A 22,052-nucleotide genomic window follows, 5' to 3' on the forward strand; every position below is an offset into this window, starting at 1 on the left:
GAACACCTAAGATGGCGAAATAGTTATTTTTAATGCACTTCTACAATATGGGTATCAAATGAAAGGGCTTGCTGAGACTAGCTCAAGAAATAAAGTGATGTTACTCGATGCATTCAGTCCAACAAACGTTCTAGTGCAGTGGTACGAGTAGTCGCCTACAACACCGACGGTTTGCGGGTTCGATTCCCGCTCGGGATGGATATTTGTATTTGTACAAATATTTCTTTCCGGTTTAGATGTCTGTTCTAATAGGTCTCCCCACCGTGCCTTGGAGAACACATTAAGCTCGGTCCTTGAAAAGTTGCGCTAACAGCATATAGATAAACAAATTAAAAATGCAATATTTAAAAAATATATTATTTCTCCAATTCTAATTTCTCTTTTGACAATTCTAATTCAAGTTTAATTTATGTATTGTAGCTATAATCAAATCATTATTATAATATAATTCTCCTTCAGACGAATTTAATCATTCATGTCTTAAAATCACATTAAAAATAATTGATTGATAATTGCTTCAACTGTGGTTGTTAAGCGATCAATGGCAATTGTCCATTACGTGGATTGACAATTTTAGGGCCTGTTTCATCCGTTGTGGATAATTCTATTTGACAGGTAACGGTACCCAACAGATTAGTTTTATTTTTTCATCGAATTCAACTATATTTATGAGATATTTCTATTCGCGAATATGAATCTACAATCTATAAACCGGCACTTAGTTTACCTGAATACGTACCTATACCAAGATTGCTACAAATTTCTATCAGCACTAGTGTTCATTATTTCGTGCGTTTCGTCACATTAGTTGATTTTATATTTAAAATTTTTGATGTGTTAAATTTTACTATTAATTTATATCTAAAGGTTACAAATGTGAAATACAATAACAACCTAAAATATTCACGTTTATCACGTTTCTTCGCAATTTTTAGCATAACTGATTACCTATTCAACTTTAATCGAATTTATTATATTGCAATATTTTACAAAGATTAGTTTAATATTGATAAATATAAACTTATATATATATGAGTATTTTTAAAAACCATGTCATAAAATTTAGCTTAAATTAATTAATGCTTACATAATTATTTAAAAATGAAACAAAGTTGTGATCTCACTTATCAGAAACAATAATTGTTTTTTTTTCTGTTTTTTACCAAATTTATATATTATGTAACTAACTGTGCTCGCGATTTCGTCCGCGTGGAATTTAACAAAAAAGTTTTTGTCCAGTTCTCAAAGTTATAAAATAAATAAGTTTCTAAAACAAAAGTAGCCTATGTTACTCCTTATTATATCAGCTATCCACCAGTGAAAGTCCCGTTGAAATCGGTCCAGCCGTTTCAGAGATTAGCCGGAACAAACAGGCAGACAGACATACAAAAATAGTAAAAAAATGTTATTTTGGTATATGTACCGTGCATACATCCATATGTATTTAGTAAAAAGCGGTTATTTTAATATTACAAAAAGACAGTTCAATTTTATTTATTTGTCTAGATTATTATTTATACATATTTATCAGAAAAATGTCTAGATATATCAGCCGAGTGTTACCTATTACACAAGCATACTTTAGGAACAGATGACCATGTATGTACTGTGCTTGTGATAGATATTTAGAAAAAACATATTCGTAGCTCTTATCAGTTTTAATGTTCTCTGACATAAGTATTTTCGATACATGTTTAATTTATCACTCTGGATTATATTGGTAAAGGTAGGATAAAGGTACTTACTACACAAAAAATATCGTGTTAGTATAGATATGTCAAACAGATTATTTTGTTAGAAATATGATTGAGATTGACCAAATGATTTATGATGACATGAAACAGCTGCCATGGTCGTATAATAAAGATTTGCAGAAGATAAATTAAATTTAAGAAAAGATACCTTTTTCCTTACATAATGAAAGCTTTACATGCTGTTTATTAACACATATTCATATAGCTAAAGCCGAAATATACGTAAAAGGTTAATTTTTATTTACCTTTTCCTTTTTCACCGCCTCCGTCTGTTTATTGAGCACGGACTTTGCTGACTTAGCACCACGATCTATGAACACAGTCCCCCACATCCAACTCGCTGTTCCAAAAGGAACCAAGTACTGAAGCGAACGTTTCGAAACCACTGTACATCTTTCCATAAGCGGCCATAGCACCGCCAGCACTGTATATAAATGTAAAACAAAGATTATAACTATAAATTTAAAACATTTAGGTAAGGCACATCAGAATACATCTTGGTCACCTTACAGAAGCCAATGTTGCTCTTGAGTTCGGTTTGACCCCTTCTACATTGAGAAAGAGGTCTGTGCCCAGCAGTGGGATGTTATAGGCTAAGTCATCCGAGAGCAATATTATTTAGCTGTGGTCTTCTGTAAGGTACTTCCCCAGACGGACTGCCCCAAATTTTGACCAGAATATATCCTGATGTGCCCTATTTCAATAAATAATGTTAAAATTAAAAAATAAATACTTTATTCAGGTTTTTTTCGTTTCTTTAGTCACTTATATGTTACCACTGTACCTATATGTTTTACTTCTCTGTTAATTGAGTAGTTACTTTCTAAAACAATCTAGTGAAACAATTAATGAAAATAATTAAAATCAGATATGTTATCAGAAGTTATCTATCACACTTATAACTTAACAAAGATAAAAGTTAGATATTGAGACTTCTTCCTTTTCAAAACTATTAGGTTAATGTAAAATACAGTAGTAATGTATGAATCTTAAATACCGTATACACATAGTATGCCACTGTATACATATGACAAAACGCTCTATATTATAAGCTGATGTCAGCACAGTCAGCACCTTCATTCGCGTAGAAATTTTTACTTCGTATTTCACAGTTTAAACGTGTGATTTTCAAACGTTTCAAACGTTATTTCTACCAAAAGCCAAAGAATTAAACATTATGATTAAGAAATATGAATGACTAAACACGCTTAAAAAATTGTATCCATTAAATTTCCTTTATTTTTCGCAAGTTGAATGATGGAGAAACTTTGAGTCTGTCAGATATTAATTTGTAAAAACACAGCGTTTACCATACAAGTCGAGGGCGCTCTGATGGTTGATAAGTACCACTGCTCCTCGAGAGTCGTCCACATTCTCAAGGCCACGCACCGTCCATTTAATGCCTAGCAAACGAGCAGAAAGTCGCAGAAGTGCAGCTGGTATTCTGTTTAAAGAGTACAACTTAATTTATTCAGAAGTTACTTGGTTCAAATTATTTAAATTAATTTACCGGAATAAGGCCTATATGAGGTCCTGTTTCATCTGTTAGTGATAGGCTATAGTAGACTTAGCAAAACTTCAACTAATAAACTACAACATTTAATTTTACAGGTTGCAAATGGAAATGTTTGACGAAAAAAGTAAGATTTAATTATGAAATTTTAATATTGTATGTACGTACCGTTATAAGTCAGATTACTACTCGAAACTTATCAAAAACCTGTAAAACTGAATTTTGTGAGGATTTCGAATATTAATACTGTTGATCGAAATAGAGACAGAGAGCTGTTGTTACTTGTTACATTGTGTGTGTGTGTGTGTGTGTGTGTGTGTCTGGCTCAACACGGAACGAGATTAATGCCTCGCCGAGTTGTTAGGTATTTGATAAGGTATAACCTTAACACACTATTGTCGATATTGACCATTGCGAAATCATATATCTTTTTTTTAATTTGACTATAGAGAAATTTCACAATGATTAAAGTGACACAAGTGTGTTGACGTAAAAACACACTACGCGACCTTGGCGGAATCAACCGTGCTCCAATGGTACAGTTGTACCAGTAGAGCACGGTTGATTAAACGGAAATGGAATTGAACGGAAAGCCATTAAACCAATCAATCAATCGACATAAAAACAAATTCTCTACAAAAAATTTACCTCCAGTCTTGAGTTGTCAATAGATTCTGATACTATAAATCGCGGCCATCCATTTTTTTTAACCGACTTCCAAAAAAGGAGGAGGTTCTCAATTCGACTGTATTTTTTATCTATGTTACTTCAGAACTTTTGACTGGGTAGACCGATTTCGAAATTTTTTTTTAATCGAAAGGTAGTGTGTGTCATTTTGGTGCCATTTAAATTTATTTGAGATCTATGTATGTTACATCACAGCTTTTGACCGGGTAGACCGATTTCGACAATTTTTTTTTAATCGAAAGGTGGTGTGTGTCAATTGGTCCCATTTAAATTGATTTGAGATCTAACAACTACTTGTCGAGTTATACCTAATAATGCGTCTTTACTTGACGTTTTTTTCGTCGACCTACGTTGTATTATACCGCATAACTTTCTACTGAATATACCGATTTTGACAATTCTTTTTTTGTTGGAAAGAAGATATCCCTAGTTTGGTACCATGATAAGGAAACCAGGATCTGATGATGAAATCCCAGAGAAATCGAGGGAAACTCTCGAAAATCCGCAATAACTTTTTACTGGGTATAGCGATTTTGATAATTTTTAATTTAATCGAAAGCTGATGTTTATCATGTGGTCACACATACATTTTATCGAGCTCTCATAACAACTTTTAGAGTAATCTTTGATAACGCGTATTTACTTGACTATATTTTCGTCTTCCTACGTTGTATTACTTGTCGATGTAATTGAAGTCGGTTTTTTTCTTTTGCGAGCAAATACAATTATTTTTAAAAAAAAAACAACTAATAAACTATCGTAATCTTTGTAACTTGATAAAAATCCCCAAAGTAGGTATTATTATTGTCCTATTTTATAAGAACACTTAATCGTATTTATATATTATCTATATATACAATCTATTTTCCATATTTGTATGAGTGAGCATTATTGTTTATTTGTATTAGAGTTTACTATATCTATACAGGAGTGAACTTCGAACATTAACGTTATATTTAATAAAATATGTATATTTATGCATTAAGTTTAACAAGATTATATATAAAGAAAAAAATATTACTTTATGTAAAATGGCTCTGATATAAAATATTATTTTTACACAGTGGTTCAATAGAAATGTACGAGTATAAAAAGGGCAATTGAGAAATATGTATGTGCGGACAATGCGTATACTCTTCACGGTTTCAAATACGGATAGTCAGACTCAGAAAAACTGACGGACGGTCAGCGATGTGTTATATCTATTAGATATCTATATAATTAAAAATAAATCGCTCAATGTTGTGCTCGATTGTTAACTTATACGGCTAATTTTTGTTTTTATAGTTGACTCATGCTTTGTACAATGGTTCTAACGATACGAAAAATTACGAAAAATACAATGAAAAATAAATATTTCAAAAAACTTGATTACTCTTTTTTTTTATGTCACTAGGTCGGCAAACAAGCGTACGGCTCACCTGATGGTAAGCGATTACCGTAGCTTATAGACGCCTGCAACACCAGAAGCATCGCAAGCGCGTTGCCGACCCAATCCCCAATCCCCCCAGGAGCTCTGGTCACCTTACTCACCAACAGGAACACAATACTGCTTGAAAACAGTATTATTTTGCTGTGATCTTCTGTAAGGTCGAGGTACTACCCCAGTCGGGCTGCTCCATATTTTGAGCAGGAAATTCCTGCTGTGCCCTACTTCAGTTAAACTTCATTCAACTCATTTCAACTTCACACGTTTCACATGTCGGACGATAGGACGACTGTCGAGTCATACCTAAATATTATAGAGATATAGCACATTTTTCAAAGATCATTATATAGAATCAATAATCAATATTTAGATATACTTATTATAGTTTTAAAAATTTCTCTATCATTGGAAAGAAAATTTAGACTAAATCGCTTTGCTACGATTTATTGGTGTAATATCCATTAATCATCAATCAGTCAGGCAATCGTTAAATGTATAAACTTTAAATAAATAAATAGACCAAAACTATAATACTTACAGAGCATTTTTAGGACTGAACGGTCTAAAAAACATTAACGGTAGCGGCGCAGACGCGAAGATTAGTGACAGCACGATGAACAATGTGAACTGTGTACAATAATAATTTAATTTAATACCTTTACTTTATATGACAAAAAAAATATCTGTGTGGTAACGGCAGTAAAGAATATAGCGACCCCCTCTCTTCCTGTGGGTGTCGTAAGAGGCGACTAAGAAATAACACAGTTCCACTACCACCTTGGAACTTAAAAAGCCGACCTATGGCGGGATAACATAAATATATGTACCATGCTAGTTGAAGAAAAATATGGTAGGTACATAGTAAAGTGGTAGATAATAATTCTCCGAAACAAAAGAAGCATTTTTAACAACAAGGGAATACTTATAATGTGTGATGATACTCTAATTGCGTTGTCTATTCAAATATTATTTTAAGTAGAAACTATTTATTTATTTGTAGTCGATAAAGTTTGGAACTAATTTTAATTATTCCTTATCACCATCAGAAAGCAATATTATCGTAAAACAACAATGACAAGACATTAGTAATTAGTAAATATTCTAAATTTTTAATATCACACTTTCCTTTTATCATAATACTAGCTGTGAAGCTAGTTGAAATCAGTTTGTCACAAAGTTTTCCCGGCAAACTTCCAGTGAAACTCTCATCATAATCGGCTTAGCCGTTCCATAAGCCTTCCTCTTGAAGCCCTCTCTCCATTGGTGAAACCGCATGAAAATCCGTTCAGTAGATTTTGAGGGAATCGATCACATACGCTTTTGGGGACTTTGTTTTATAATACACTAACTGTTGCCCGCGACTACGTCCGCGTGGTTATGAAGATATGCATTACTATTAAGATGCTTAGCGCAAATTATTTTTTTATTTCAGTAACTTGAAATGCTTATCACTATGAGTAACTTTTTCAAAGGCACAATTTAGTATAATTTAATAGTTATTTTTATAAAACCTCTCTATACACCACATTTTTAGTTTTATTTTCAGGCTGCAGTATAAATAACCTATCAGGCGAACTTATAGCTGCTGTATATGTTTCATACAAACTATCAACCCAATTAAACCCGCTTAGCCGTAGAATATCGCAATATCTGTTCTTAGCGGACGTCTAGTAAATATAAGCTACCTCCCTACCAAATTTCATCTTTGTCCATCTTGAACGGATGGACTAGCGGTTTTTGAGTTCTCGTGATGAGTGAGTCAGTGACCTTCTTCTTTTATATATATATAGATTACGATGTATTATTTAGATACTTTCTCACCATCTATAGAGCATACATTTTAAATTTCAACTCTCTTACTTCTAAAACATAGGACTTTCATACAAACTTCCAACCTCCGTTTTACCCCCTCAGGGGTCGAGTTTCGTAAAATCCGTTCATGGCGGATGTTTACGCCCTATAAGAAACCTATCTGCAAAATTTCAAGTTTGTAACTGTTATATTTTGCAGAGATTTCGTGATTAGTGAGTCAACCTGCCATCCCCCATTTTAACCCCAAAAGGGAGTTGATTTCTAAACATACATTATTTGGACACCTTCTCACCATCTCTAGAGTATATATTTTAAATTTCAAGTCTCTTACTACTAAAACATAGGACTTTCATACAAACTTTCAACCCCCATTTTACCCTCTTAGGGGTCGAGTTTCGTAAAATCCATTCTTAGCGGTAGTTTACGCCTTATACAAAGCCTACCTGCTAAATTTCAAGTTTGTAAGTGTTATAGTTTCGGAGATTTCGTGAACAGTGAGTCAACCTACGATCCCCCGTTTTAACCCCAAAAAGGGGTTGATTTCTAAAGATATATTATTTGGACACCTTTTCACCATCTATAGAGCTTAAATTTTAAATTTCAAGTCTCTTTCTTCAAAAACATAGGACTTTCATACAAACTTCCAACCCCCGTCTTATCCCCTTAGGAGTCGAGTTTCATAAAATCAGGTCTTATCAGATGTCTACGCCCTATAAGGAACCTACCTGCCAAATTTCAAGTTTGTAACTGTTATAGTTTCGGAGATTTTGTGATGAGTGAGTCAACCTACCATACCCCGTTTTAGCCCCAAATGGGAGTTGATTCCTAAAGATACATTATTTGGACACCTTTTCACTATCTATAGAGCATACATTTTAAATTACGTCTCTTACTTCAAAAACATAGGACTTTCATACAAACTTCCAACCCCCGTTTTACCCCCTTAAGGGTCGAATTTCGTAAAATTCGTTCTTAGCGGATGTCTACGCCCTATAAGGAGCCTTTCTGCCAAATTTCAAGTTTGTAACTGTTATAGTTTCGGAGATTTCGTGATCAGTGAGCCAACCTACTATCCCCCGTTTTAACCCCAAAAAGGGGTTTATTTCTAAAGATACATTATTTGGACACCTTTTCACCATATATAGAGCTTACATTTGAAATTTCAAGTCTCTTACTTCAAAAACATAGGAGTTTCATACAAACTTCCAACCCCCGTGGGGTCGTTTTTTATAAAATCCGTTCTTAGCGGATGTCTACGTCTTATAAGGAGCCTACCTGCCAAATTTCAAGTTTTTAGGTGTTATAGTTTTGGAGATTTCGTGATGAGTGACCTTTCGCGTTTATATATATTATAGATTATAGATAGATTATAGATTATAGATTACACGTATACACTTTCCAAGCAGACTTATGGGTAATTCTACCAATTGCCTGGAGGTGGTTGCTCTATTAGCGAAAAAAGAGCCGATTGAGTAACGAAGTATTTTTCCAATTCTTAACTTTTTTATTGCTTTGTTTTAATTCGTGGTGTACAACAAAGTTCATTAATTTATTCATTCACTATACCGCACCTTGATATAATATCTAGCGATGGAGCTGATAGTAAATAGTATCAATAAAAGTGCCATAACACAGCCAAGGACGACGTTAAATGCAGCCATTTTTCTGAAATAAAAAAAAAAAACAACAATAAACATATTGATGATCAAATTAAACTATTATAATATTTAAAAACTGTCTTTTGAAAGAACCTTAATATATTTTTTTTCTTCGAGTTCTATATGAAAAGAATCGCTCTCATGGTATAAAATATGTATTAAAACATAATATTTTATTCCTCCTAAAATTATGTATAATTATGTATAAATAATTAAAATCACTAGTACCTAATTTAAATTAAAAAATAACCATAACCCGTTACCTATGTTGACATTAATAATATATATTTTTAAAGTTCTTTAAAGTAAATTTTTACATACTAATTAAGTCAATAATCTTATTTCTTGAACTATAACTATTAGGCTATTTAATAAATTATTTGATAACTGATTTAACGCGAGACTTCTCGTGAGACGTAGATAGGCGATATATGTCTAGGCGATATAATATGTCTAGTCAACTTCCCGATCATGCGCGGTGAGATGTTTTCTAGATAGTTCTTGTCAAAACCGCCGTTACGGGTATCGTGCGGATATGCTTGTGTAAATAAATATATTTAATATTAAAATATATATATTAATACGTGAAGCAAAAACTTTGTACCCCTTTTTACGAAAATTGCGCAAACGGAGGAGTATGAAATTTCGCACACTTATCACTACATAATATGAAACAAAGTCGCTTCCCGCTGTCTGTCTGTCCTTATGTATGCTTAGATCTTTAAAACTACGCAACGGATTATGATGCGATTTTTTATTTATTTATTTATTTATCTATTTATAAGAGATGGTACACAGCACAGAAAAAAATATAAAACAAACAAGAATGAAATATAATCAAAAAGGCCAATTACGACTATCCATCCGTTTAAAATTTAAATAACGAAACGTGAAAAACAAAAATAAAATAAAATAAAAGGAAACACAAAACCATTAACACGATGAAAAAAAAAGAAAAAAAATCATTCTTACGCTTCAGCCTCTAATATCCCACTACTGGGCATAGGCCTCTTTCCCCATGTAGGAGAAGGATCAGAGCTTAATCCACCACGCTGCTCCAATGCGGGTTGGCGGATATATTCCCTACTATGAGTAACGATCGCTATCAGGTGTATATGATAACAACCGGGACCGACGGCTTAACGTGCTCTCCGAGGCACGGTGGGGAGACCCAGAAGGACTGCACAAACGCCCAGACCACGGCAAACACCTGTATGGCCAATACAAATGTTTGTCATGTGTGGCGATCGAACCCGCAACCGCCAGCGCAACAGGTACAATCCATGGCTGTGACCGTTGCGCCAACGCGGCGTCAACAATCTTACTTTCATATTAAACCTATAAGTATCCTTGGAAAGTATAAATTATAAACAATTAATCTATATGGAAGGAAATATGACATATATATTAATGATAATAATAATAGTGAAGATTGTATAAATATTAATGAAATAATTATAAATTATATATATTTTAGTTGTTGTTTTGATTATTATTTTTAAAGAACTGTTGTTTTATTTTATTTTGAAAAATATTTTTTGAACCTTTGAAAATATCTACGTCTTGAAATTTCAAATTGTATGGGTAATCTTGTAGGTATAGAATTCTGTACATAGTTGATGGAGCAGTTCGGGACATAAAATAAGTCAGTGTGCCTTGTGCGTCGTGAAGGGTTGTTTAGTATAATGCGTTCAGCAAGCTCCGGGCAGTTGATGCGGCCACGAAATATATCATACAATAGCCCCATGTCTAATACCTCCCTGCGTTCCGTTAACGTCAGAAGGTTATAAGCTCGGCAGATTTCTACGTATTCACCACTTATATCGGCTTTTCTACACTTAAATTTAAGGTGATGAACAAATTTCTTTTGTACAATTTCAATGCGTTTTATAAAAACATTATACCGTGGGGACCATATAGGAGCAGAGTATTGTAAGATGCTTCTAACGTATGCGTAATAAACTATTTTGAAGCTAAGAGGATCTTTAAAAGGACTACAGGTTCGTATGACAAAACCAAGATTTCTTAGTGCTTTGAATATAATTATATTAATATGAGAAGACATTAACATTTTGCAATCAAAATATACACCTAAATCGCGGTCCATCTTTGTTCTGCCAATTTCAACGCCATTAAAATTATATTTAAAAACAATAGGATTATTTTTACGAGTAAAACTAATGCATTGACATTTCTGAATACTAACATTTATATTGTTCTTTGTATAGTAATCAAATAGGTTGTTAAGATCATGTTGTAACCGCTTATATCATCAACCGTGTGTACGCTCGTGTATACTTTTTTTTTTGTCGTCAACATAGAGTAAGTGTTTTGAGTTTACAAGAACCGTACTTATGTCATAAATATACGCGCTATAGAAAAGAGGGTCGATATGAGATCCCTGGTTTATCCCAAAGGGTACATGGATGTAGTCCGATCTATAACCTCCAAGAAAAACAGTCTGCGTACGGTTTGTAAGATAAGACCGCAACCAACGTAACAAATCACCATAAATTCCGAGACCGTGTAGCTTTTCAAGAAGGATGTCATGGTCTACACGGTCGAAAGCTTTCTCTAAATCCGTATTGACCACGTCAACCTGTCTACCCTTCTCCATTGCTTTTAAAACAAAATCAGAAAATATAGCTAGATCGGATAAGGTTGACCTACCGCGTATGAATCCGTGTTGTGTATGTGGGATGCCCTTAGCAATAATAGTAGATATCTTCATACACTACTTTTTCAAACAACTTAGCGATAGTATAGAGGATGAATATTGGACGATAGTCAGAAATTAAGGAATTTGAACCCTTTTTATGGACGAGAACAATTTGGGCTTTTTTCCAGGCATCAGGAAAAATTCCTTCTTGTAGTGACCTGTCAAACAATATTGTAATAGGATAGCAAAGGCTCTCAGCACAAGAAACGAAAAACAACGGCGGGATACCGTCACATCCTGCACCTTTACTTTTGTCTATAGTTTGTAAAAAATTTAAAACACTATCTTTGTTAACATTAACTTTAGATAAATAGTTACTGCTAGAGTTAGTAAAGGTAATAGGTGTTGTAGGATGATATACAAATATTATCTTTAATAGATAGAGTGATTCAAGGGGAAATTTTATATGTATAATACTTGTATGCATAATAAAGTAAGTAAACACTGATAATTTTAGAGGTTTTTTAAAGTGGTATCGTAAATTACATTTATACATTTTATTTTATTTTCTATTTTGTATACATTTTTTTGCGCTTACGTTGCAACGCTGGCTGAACCCCACGAGATAGATCAAAATAATATACTACAGTATTGTACACCTTAAAAAGATCTACAAAAAAGTCTGCTATGATATACTCGTAATTCTATCTCTTAGGGCTAACCCACAATTATCGCGGAAGTGCAACCGCGTCCCCGTGATTCCGCCCAGGGGCGTCTCGAAGGAACACCCCAGAGGTTTTAGTCCCTGCGAATCGGACATACCCTCCAGCTCCCCCGGGCTGGAGGCATCCGTTAGGGATTTCCTCTGGGTAAAAAAATAGGATAACCAACAATAATCATTTTTATCCTTTACTTTTTACGAGAAATAATGGCTTATTTACGAAGCGATTTTTTTTATATCACTAGTGCAGCAAACAAGCGCACGGCTCACGCTAAGTGATTACCGCAGCTTATAGACGTCTGCAACACCAGAAGCATCGCAAGCGCGTTGCCGACCCAATCCCCATCACTCTCTGCTCTGGCTCACCGCTCTCGTCACCTTACTCAGCAACAGGAACACAATATTGCTTGAAAGCACTATTATTTAGCTGTGATTTTCTGTAAGTTCGCGGTACTACTCCAGTCGGGCTGCTCCATATTTGCATTTATATAACGTACATACAATAATGATAGGTCGAAGGAAATGTCTCATTTTCTAGAATTAAAAATTGTAATAAAACGTTTTTGGTTGTATAATATAACTGGCTGGTTTTGATACCATCGAAATGTAACATTTTTAACCGACTTCCAAAAAAGGAGGAGGTTCTCAATTCGACAGTTTTTCTTTTTAATGTATGTTATCTACATCAGAACTTTTGACCGTGTGGACCGATTTCGACAATTTTTTTTTAATCGAAAGGTGGTGTGTGTCAATTTGTCCCATTTTAATTTATTTGAGATCTAACAACTACTTTTCGAGTTATATCTAATAATGCGTTTTTACTTGACGCTTTTTTCGTCGACCTACGTTGTATTATACCGCATAACTTTCTACTGGATGTACTGATTTTGATAATTCTTTTTTTGTTGGAAAGGAGATATCCCTAGTTTAGTACCATGATAAAGAAACCAGGATCTGATGATGGGATCCCAGAGAAATCGAGGGCAACTCTTGAAAATCCGCAATAACTTTTTACTGGGTATACCGATTTTGATAATTCTTTTTTTTTTTTTGGAAAGAAGATATCCCTAGTTTAGTACCATGATAAGGAAACCAGGATCTGATGATGGGATCCCAAAGAAATCGAGGGAAACTCTTGAAAATCCGCAATAACTTTTTACTGGGTGTACCGATTTTAATAATTTTTAATTTAATCGAAAGCTGATGTTTGTCATGTGGTCACATATAAATTTTATTGAGATTTGATAACCACTTTTTGAGTAATCTTTGATAACGCGTAGTTACTTGACTATTTTTTCGTCGATCTACGTTGTATTACTCGTCGATGTAATTGAAGACGGTTTTTTTTCGTTTGTGAGCAAACACAATTATAAAAATGAAACTTAATTGAAAAAAAAAACCCAATGTCACGCGGTGTTCCTGGCGGTCACCCATCCAAGTACTGACCGCGCGTAACGTTGCTTAACTTCGGTGATCAGACGAAAATCGGTATATTCAACGTGGTATGGACGTTTAAAAATTCGTGACTCGTGACGCCGTGACGCGTTTGATCCGTAAAAATTTTACCCCTCATGGGCCTAAAGAAGTTTCACTTCAAAAAGCTATATGGGTGCCACATGAACACACTGAATGAAACCTAATGAACCGTGTACTCATTATTTTGCGATTCTCTCTTAAGACATAATGATATCGAACCATTTTTGAAGAAATTGATTAATTACCGGTGACGAAAAGTAGATCACCTGCGATGAGAATGTACGAAAGAGATCGTAGTCAAAGGTCGGTCAAGCTGCACAGACCTTCGCAAAATCCGGGTTGACATGCAATAAGGTGATGTTGAGTGTATGGTGAGATTGGAAGGCCATCATTCATTATGAGCTTTTACCGCCAGGCAAAACCATCAGTTCGGATTCCTACTGTCAACAGCTGGTGAGACTTAAGCAAGAAATTGAGAATAAGCGGCCAGAATTGATAAACAGAAAAGGTGTGGTCTTTCATCACGACAGCGCCTGACCATATACGTTTTTAACCACTCAAGAAAAATTGAGAGTTTGAATGCGAAATCTTATTTCATCCACCATAAAATTCCAATCTAGCGCTCTCAGATTTCCATCTGTTCAGAATTATTCAGGTAGTGTAAAGTTAATATCAGGGCAGGACTGTCAAACCTATTGTTTGCGGTTTATCTATCAATGAGAAGTCCCGTAGGTATATCCGCAGAATTAAACTTAATCTAATCTTACCTACGTATGATTCTTAGTATATTACATCACATAATTATTATATAATATTTATTATTATTATTTAATGTATTTTATACATTGTAACATTTATTTTACAACATAACATTACATTTTACATCTTACATTTGTGTAGGAACTTCAATTGACAATATATTTTTTCTATACATAGGTATTTATTTATTTATTTATTTATTTACACTTTCGCACACTAATACAAGGTTTTAACAGCATAACAAATGAAATATAAAAATAAAATTTGCATCAGCTGCAACAGGCGGCCTTATCGCTAATACAGCGATCTCTTCCAGGCAACCTTTGGGCAGAGGACTAAATAAGAAGTGTGGATGGGGCGCAAAAATGTTATGTAACATACATATGAACATAGTCACAAACGTACATGTACACCAAATACATTTACTTACATATACATAATACTTACTTACATATACATACATTCAGATATATACATATACATATATACATACACATACATATACATACACATACACAAATACATATATATCAATAATAGTAAAAAAAAAACCTGATAAATTTTAAATGACAGACAAAACATCATAGCATAAAGTACTCATTGAAATAAAATTGCTTGACATACATTAAGACGATAAATACATTTCTTTTGTGAGTTTTTTAAATGTCGCTAATGTTTGAGCATTCTTTATAGACAGTGGCAATGAGTTCCAAAGACGACAAGCTTCCACAGTAAAAGATTTAGAATAAAAGGATGTAGAATGTGGAGGGATCTTCAATATCCGACTTTCTTTCGAACGGAGAGGCCGTTCGTGAGAATTACTGAGAAACTCAAATCGATTTTTTAAATAGTGCGGAGCAGAAGGATTGAAGAGGATAGTATAAAGAAGGGTCAATATGTGAGTATTCCTGCGAAGTCGTATAGGAAGCCACTTGAGTTTTTTTCGAAATTCAGAAACGTGGTCATATTTGCGAAGTCCAAATATAAATCGAATACAGAGGTTTTGTAGGCGCTCAAGTTTATTTACTTGTTCCTCATTTATATTAATAAAGCACGTATCGGCGTAATCAAGAATGGGAAGCAGAAGGGATTGCGCTATCTTTATTTTAGTGGAAATAGGGAGAAAGTTACGTAGCCTTTTTAGCAATTTCATCGAGGCAAACAATTTCCTACTTACTTCATTAACATGAGGAATCCAAGAAAGATATTTATCAAAAGTAACTCCCAAATTTTTAACCTTATCACTTATCGGTAAACAAACCCCATCAATTATTAATGGCGGTAATTGCGTCCAGTTGATACGGGAAATCAACTTCTGACTGCCGACGACAATAACCTGCGTTTTTATAGGATTAACCCTTAAACCATAAGACTTACTCCATCGTTGAATAGATGTAAGATCTTTATTCAACAAATTTATACATTGCGAGATTTCACTGAGATGAGATTGTGAGTAGATTTGAAGATCATCTGCGTACAAATGACAGAGAGAAGAGATGTGATTAGTGACAGATGAAATAAAAATCGAAAATAATAGAGGGGACAACACGCCACCTTGCGGCACGCCAGCTTTACTCATACACCAGTTGGAAGAATGACCATCAATGTGTATGCGCTGCCGACGATTGTGCAAGTAATTATGAAACCAGTCAATCACTTCAGGAGATATGTTAAGAGAACTAAGTGTGGCTAGTAGTAAATCAAAATCAATAGCATTAAAAGCATTACTGAAATCAAGTAAAATTAATACTGTGACGAGTTGATTGTCCATACCTAATCTGATGTCATCTCATCATGATCATGTATTTATTTCATTAATAGGTACCAATTAGATGATCATATATTGAATGAGTGTTCTAACTTTTTAAAATGTCGCTTAAGCGAATGTCTATTTAATTACCACTACTACAAAAAAGGATTGAAAATAATTTCTTTTAAGAAAAAATTTACAAAATTTTGGCATTTAGCACATCAACGCGGTTATGTTTCCTATATATAATAAAGTACTCTGTGGTTATGCTTATACAGACATTATGGTCACTACGCTGCTCATACAAAATAGACAACGTTATATTTTACAATAATACATGTTATAAGTAGGCTTAAAGCTATTAGGCTTAAGCTATACTAAGATTCATTACTAGTAACAAACAGACAGACAAACAGAAAAGAACCAAATTTAAAAAAAATGTATTGTTTTGGCCACAGTGTTATCGTCACATTATTTTCTCAAAAGGTTTATGGGAGCGTCCATAAATTACGTGAGGTGGATTTTCAAATTTTCTGTCCCTCCCTCCCCCCCCTGGTGAGATTTTATTCAACCCCCTCCCCCATCCCCCAATCTCACGTGAGATTTTTCAAAATGTGGGTTTTTTACGTAAACGCGTTGGATTGTTATTGTAAAAATAAAAAATAAATTTGCTACGTGCTTTTATTTATGACTAGTTAAGACTAGTACTCAGACACAATCAACAACTCAGACAGTCAGTAGATGTATAACGTCGAAGTATGAATGAAATTATTTTCTTTCGAACGAATTAGTGAATGATCTTAATCGTATTACGATTACCTACGCTTAAGATTACCTTAATCTTAAGCTTGTACAATCAGGATTAAATGGACCAAAATAGTATATATTTTTTTGTATCAATCAGAAAAATTGCGTGATATTTGCCGAGGCCCCCTCTCTCCAACGTAAGATTAGATGAGATTTGACTCGACCCCCTCCCCCCCTTAAACATCTCACGTATTTTATGAACGCCCCCTATGTAATGACTAATGATCAAATCGGATACAGTTACGATTTTATATTGCGTCACTAATAAAAATAAGTTCATATTTAAGTTTTTGTCCAATCCAATTATAAGAAATATTTGTTAATCAAAGATATGCCTATGTGCGTACCTACACAGGTACATGTGTTACAAACTAAAATTTTAAAACAGGTATGTGAACATTTTTATTGGTTTGAATGAACCCTGATTTTACGGCTCGTAGTCAAAAGAAACGCTTTCATAGTTTTTTAACTGATTGCACTTTTACTCGTAAATCATATGAAATCTAATATATAAAATTCTCGTGTCGGGGTGTTTGTAGTTAAACTCCTCCGAAACGGCTTGACCGGTTCTCATGAAATTTTGTGCGCATATTGGGTAGGTCTGACAATCGAACAACATATATTTTTCATCCCCCTAAATGTTAAGGGTAGTCCACCCTATTTTATTTTTTTTACATAAATTATTAATTTTTGATTTGATTATGATTTGGTGTTGAAAAATACATGTAACCCTAAATTTTCACCCTTCTACCACCAACCCCTATTTTTAAATAGCGTTTAGCGGCAAAACAACGTTTGCCGAGTCAGCTAGTAGATATATAAACCTAAAAGATTTAGCTTTAAGACATTGAATTGAAATTATTATTAACATTACAGTTAAATTTAAAAATTACAGTTAAAAACATTTTTATTAGGGAGAAAAAATTAAAGAAACAGTACGACTAATGAAAAAATTATAAGTAAAAGCTTTTAGTTCCTAATAAATATTAATAAAAAAAAATTTAAATAACTTACATTTTTATTGAAGGAATTAATCGATTCGTTGTCAAACAAAAACTTTATGACATATGTAGGTCAAAGAAGCGTGCGTCCTATGCTTTCTCACAATACATTAACTTAACAAAATTCCACCCAACGCACACTAGAGTGCCACAACAACTAAACTACGCTTGCACCGACAGCGTAGTTAAGGTGACGTCATTTTAAGGACGCGATAACACAATATACGAAGTCGTGACTCGTGATACGATAAGTATATCTATAGTTTATGAGCGAATTAAGAAACTCAGTTTATATGACAAAATAAAAATGTATTTGTTTACAGCCAGAAATAATAAATATACATAAAATTTGCATAGCAATAAGGCATAAAAAATAAATAAAGAATTGTATCTCCGCTAAAAACTGTGTTTATAATTTACTACTGAGCTATTTTACAATAAGGATATTGTATTCGCTAATATAAAAGTTTATATTATATATATGTTGGAGCGTTAAATAGTGCTGCTTTTTTAACCGACTTCCAGAAAAGGAGGTTCTCAATTCGACTGTATTTTTTTATTTAAGTTACTTCAGAACCTTTGACTGGGTGGACCGATTTCGAAATTTTTTTTTAATCGAAAGGTAGTGTGTGTCATTTTGGTGCCATTTAAATTTATTTGAGATCTAACAACTACTTGTCAAGTTATATCTAATAATAATGCGTCTTTACTTGACGCTTTTTTCGTCGACCTACGATGTATTATACCGCATAACTGTCTACTGAATGTACCGATTTTGATAAAACTTTTTTTGTTGGAAAGAAGATATCCCTAGTTTGATACCATGATAAGGAAACCAGGATCTGATGATGGAATCCCAGAAAACGAGGGAAACTCTCGAAAATCCGCAATAACTTTTTACTGGGTGTACCGATTTTGATAATTTTTAATTTAATCGAAAGCTGATGTTTATCATGTGGTCACATATACATTTTATCGAGATCTGATAACAACTTTTAGAGTAATCTTTGATAACGCGTATTTACTTGACTATATTTTCGTCTTCCTACGTTGTATTACTTGTCGATGTAATTAAAGTCGGTTTTTTTCGTTTGCAAGCAAATACTATTAATAATTATTAATGTAACTAGATCGACAAATAAACGTACCGCTCTTCTGATGGTAAGCGATTACCGTAGATTATAGACGTCGGCAACATCAGAAGCATCGTTAGCGCGTTGGCGACCCCATCCCCAGTTCCCCCCAGGAGCTCTGGTCATCTTACACACCAACAGAAACACGACACTGATTGAAAACAGTGTTATTTAGCTGTGATCTTCTGTAAGGTCGAGGTATAACCCATATTAATGTTCATATTTCGTTGCGTAGAAAAGTTCAGCTTAGGTGTAATAGACTCAGAGTTCTGTTTTTAGATGTCTCCATACCAGATAAATAAATAAATAAATAAATATCTACACAATACACACACGGTCGTCTGTTCCTAAAGCAAGCAACTTAATGCCTTTGTTAAAGGTAACAGCCGACTGGTATAGCTACATATTTGTTTTTTCGATAAACATACTTATAAATAATACATATATAAATAAATATATATATTAGTTCAGGCTAGATACAGTCAGTAACAGTCAGGCTGAATAGGTTACTATGGGGACATGAAAGTACAGAATTGTTTTTGAATTTTTAAAAATATTTAATTGTAGTTTTGAGGACAATTAAAAGAGCTTGAATACCAAGCTTGCAACATATTGATTATTGACCATCTACCACAATTCAATACACATGACACAACATCCTTAGTCCATGCAGTTATAAAAAGTACATAAGTACATACATTATTTATCTTTGGTTATAAAAATAAACGAAATAAAAATATCAAAACTGTAAATTTGAAGCATATGACAATGATTTGACAAGGCTTAGCAAATAATAATTAATACCAAATGGAGAAGCAGTAAACTATTGCCTTATTGGCATCAAAATAATTTACTATGTACTATAAATAATGTTGTACTGTGTGGCTACAGTACTAAAGAATATGGCCACCCCCTCTCTTCCCGTGGGTGTCGTAAGAGGCGACTGAGAGATAGCACAGTTCCGCTACCACCTTGGAACTTAAAAAGCCGACCGGTGGCGGGATAACCATCCAATTGCTGGCTTTGAAATACACAGGCCGAAGACGGGCAGCAGCTTCTTCGGTGCGACAAAGCCAGCCCTGCGGTCACCAACCCGCCTGCCCAGCGTGGTGACTATGGGCAAAACACATGAGTTCACATTATTTTTGGCGTAAACTTTCGGAGGCCATGTCCAGCAGTGGACTGTATAGGCTGTAATGATGATGATAATGATATAAATAATGTTAAATAGAGATTAGTGACTAGTAAAAGATTGTAATTGTAAAATATTATTTATTGAAAATTTTTATTTATACATTAACTTTTTTAAATTTAATAAATTGGAACATATTAAATATTGAAAAAACAATACCTAATTTTGCATAGTGAACTAGGAATAGATTAAACAAATAATTTTTTATATCTATATTACTGTAAAATTAAAATACATGATACCCTTGTTATAAAAATTTCATAACACATACAAAAAGTATAAGTCTAAAAGGGTACTTTCTAATCCAAGTTTAGTCAATTTAATAATTGTTATATAAACTTAACTGCAACTATTCCTTAAATATGATAAATGTAATAAATAAATGGTGCAACTGCAGTGTATTCTTAAAGCCAGTAGCAATGTTATTACTTTATACTAACATAACAGATAAAATACAAATAAATTGTATACATTTTAAAATTTATTATTGCTTTTTATTTAAAAGTACTATCAAAACATTTTCTTTTTCATAGCTGTATATCTTTCTGTGTATTCATTGTAGCCTTCTAGAGATGCTAACTGCTTTGGTTCAAAAAGATTTCCATCTACATTAATCGTGTGTATTTTTGAATCTCTAAGCAAGCTCGGTGTAATCACATCTAGACTTAAACAGTTTTCTTCTAATCTCAATATTTTCAAGCGAGGTGCCTCATGTAAATCATCACTTAACACAGAAATCTCATTCTGACTCACATTTAATTCCATGGCATAGAATTTTGACATACCTTTTGGAATTTCTGTTATCTTATTGTTCGAAAGATTTACAACCTCTATATTATTAAGCCCAATCAGTTCCTTTGGAAAAACTTTGAATTTGTTATCATTTAAATACACCTGCTTCAAATTACTTAAAGTAGTTATAGACTTGGGTAGCGACGCAAGTGAATTAAAGGAAACATTGAGTAATTCTAACTTTTTGAGATTTGCTAATGATTCGGGCAAAACCTGAATCATATTTGTGCTTAAATTCAGTTGTTTTAAAAACTTAAACATACTCAAATCTTCAGGTACATGAGTTATTTTATTCTTCGATAAATCCAAATTTCGGAGATTTTCCGCTAAAGTAAAAACTTCTTCAGGGATTTCTTTTAATTTATGGTTTGATATCTGTAAAACGCCTGTTTTAGAAGCCGTTTCATAATGTTGTTTTAATCCTGAATTTCCCATTTCATTGAATAATGTTTCTATTTACTAAAATTATTTGTCTGTTTTACTTCACTAATTAAATAAGGTAATAATATTAATTTTTAATACAATTTTTGCTCACTCATCACTATTTAGAAGAAGTGTACAAAATACAAACAGTAACCAAATTCATGTCAATTGTCAATGTCAAATTCACAAGAAAGTGATAAGTGTCAACTTAGAATAACGATTATCGATTGATTATCGAATATTTTTTTTAAATTACTCGTTATGTATGAACTAATATTAATGCCAAAAACACAACGGCCAAGCGCTTTGTTTTATTTTTACTTTTTATCATTTAAATTTATTCCTCGTTGTCAATAAATTCTCAAATCAAGGGCTTAAGTCCAGGGCCCCGCGGATACAAGGGGCTCCCAACGCCCAGTACAAAAAAAAATATTTTTTTAAGTTACAAAAAATATATAAAATTAACTGACTTCTGCCCGCAACTTC

The 22,052-nt window shown here is 33.4% G+C and overlaps 2 protein-coding genes across 2 annotated transcripts in view; both read right to left on the reverse strand.

The window, feature by feature from the left end:
* LOC123665285 (1-acyl-sn-glycerol-3-phosphate acyltransferase alpha) overlaps positions 1-18,201 on the reverse strand; it is a 28,987-nt gene extending 10,786 nt beyond the window's left edge. The window contains exons 1-5 of the mRNA XM_045599611.1: positions 18,040-18,201; positions 8,767-8,860; positions 5,922-6,010; positions 3,065-3,198; positions 2,000-2,178 (exon numbers count right to left, since the gene is read on the reverse strand). Coding sequence (XP_045455567.1) covers positions 2,000-2,178; positions 3,065-3,198; positions 5,922-6,010; positions 8,767-8,856 — 492 coding nt within the window. The 5' untranslated portion in view covers positions 8,857-8,860; positions 18,040-18,201. The remainder of the gene's footprint in view (positions 1-1,999; positions 2,179-3,064; positions 3,199-5,921; positions 6,011-8,766; positions 8,861-18,039) is intronic.
* Positions 18,202-20,814: 2,613 nt separating this feature from the next.
* LOC123660702 (leucine-rich repeat-containing protein 57) lies at positions 20,815-21,736 on the reverse strand. The gene has a single exon (XM_045595755.1). The coding sequence runs from the start codon at positions 21,576-21,578 to the stop codon at positions 20,862-20,864; it is 717 nt and encodes a 238-aa protein (XP_045451711.1). The 5' UTR covers positions 21,579-21,736; the 3' UTR covers positions 20,815-20,861.
* Positions 21,737-22,052: the final 316 nt, after the last annotated feature.

This window comes from Melitaea cinxia, chromosome 2, assembly GCF_905220565.1.
Source record: "Melitaea cinxia chromosome 2, ilMelCinx1.1, whole genome shotgun sequence".
Classification (NCBI taxonomy): domain Eukaryota; kingdom Metazoa; phylum Arthropoda; class Insecta; order Lepidoptera; family Nymphalidae; genus Melitaea; species Melitaea cinxia.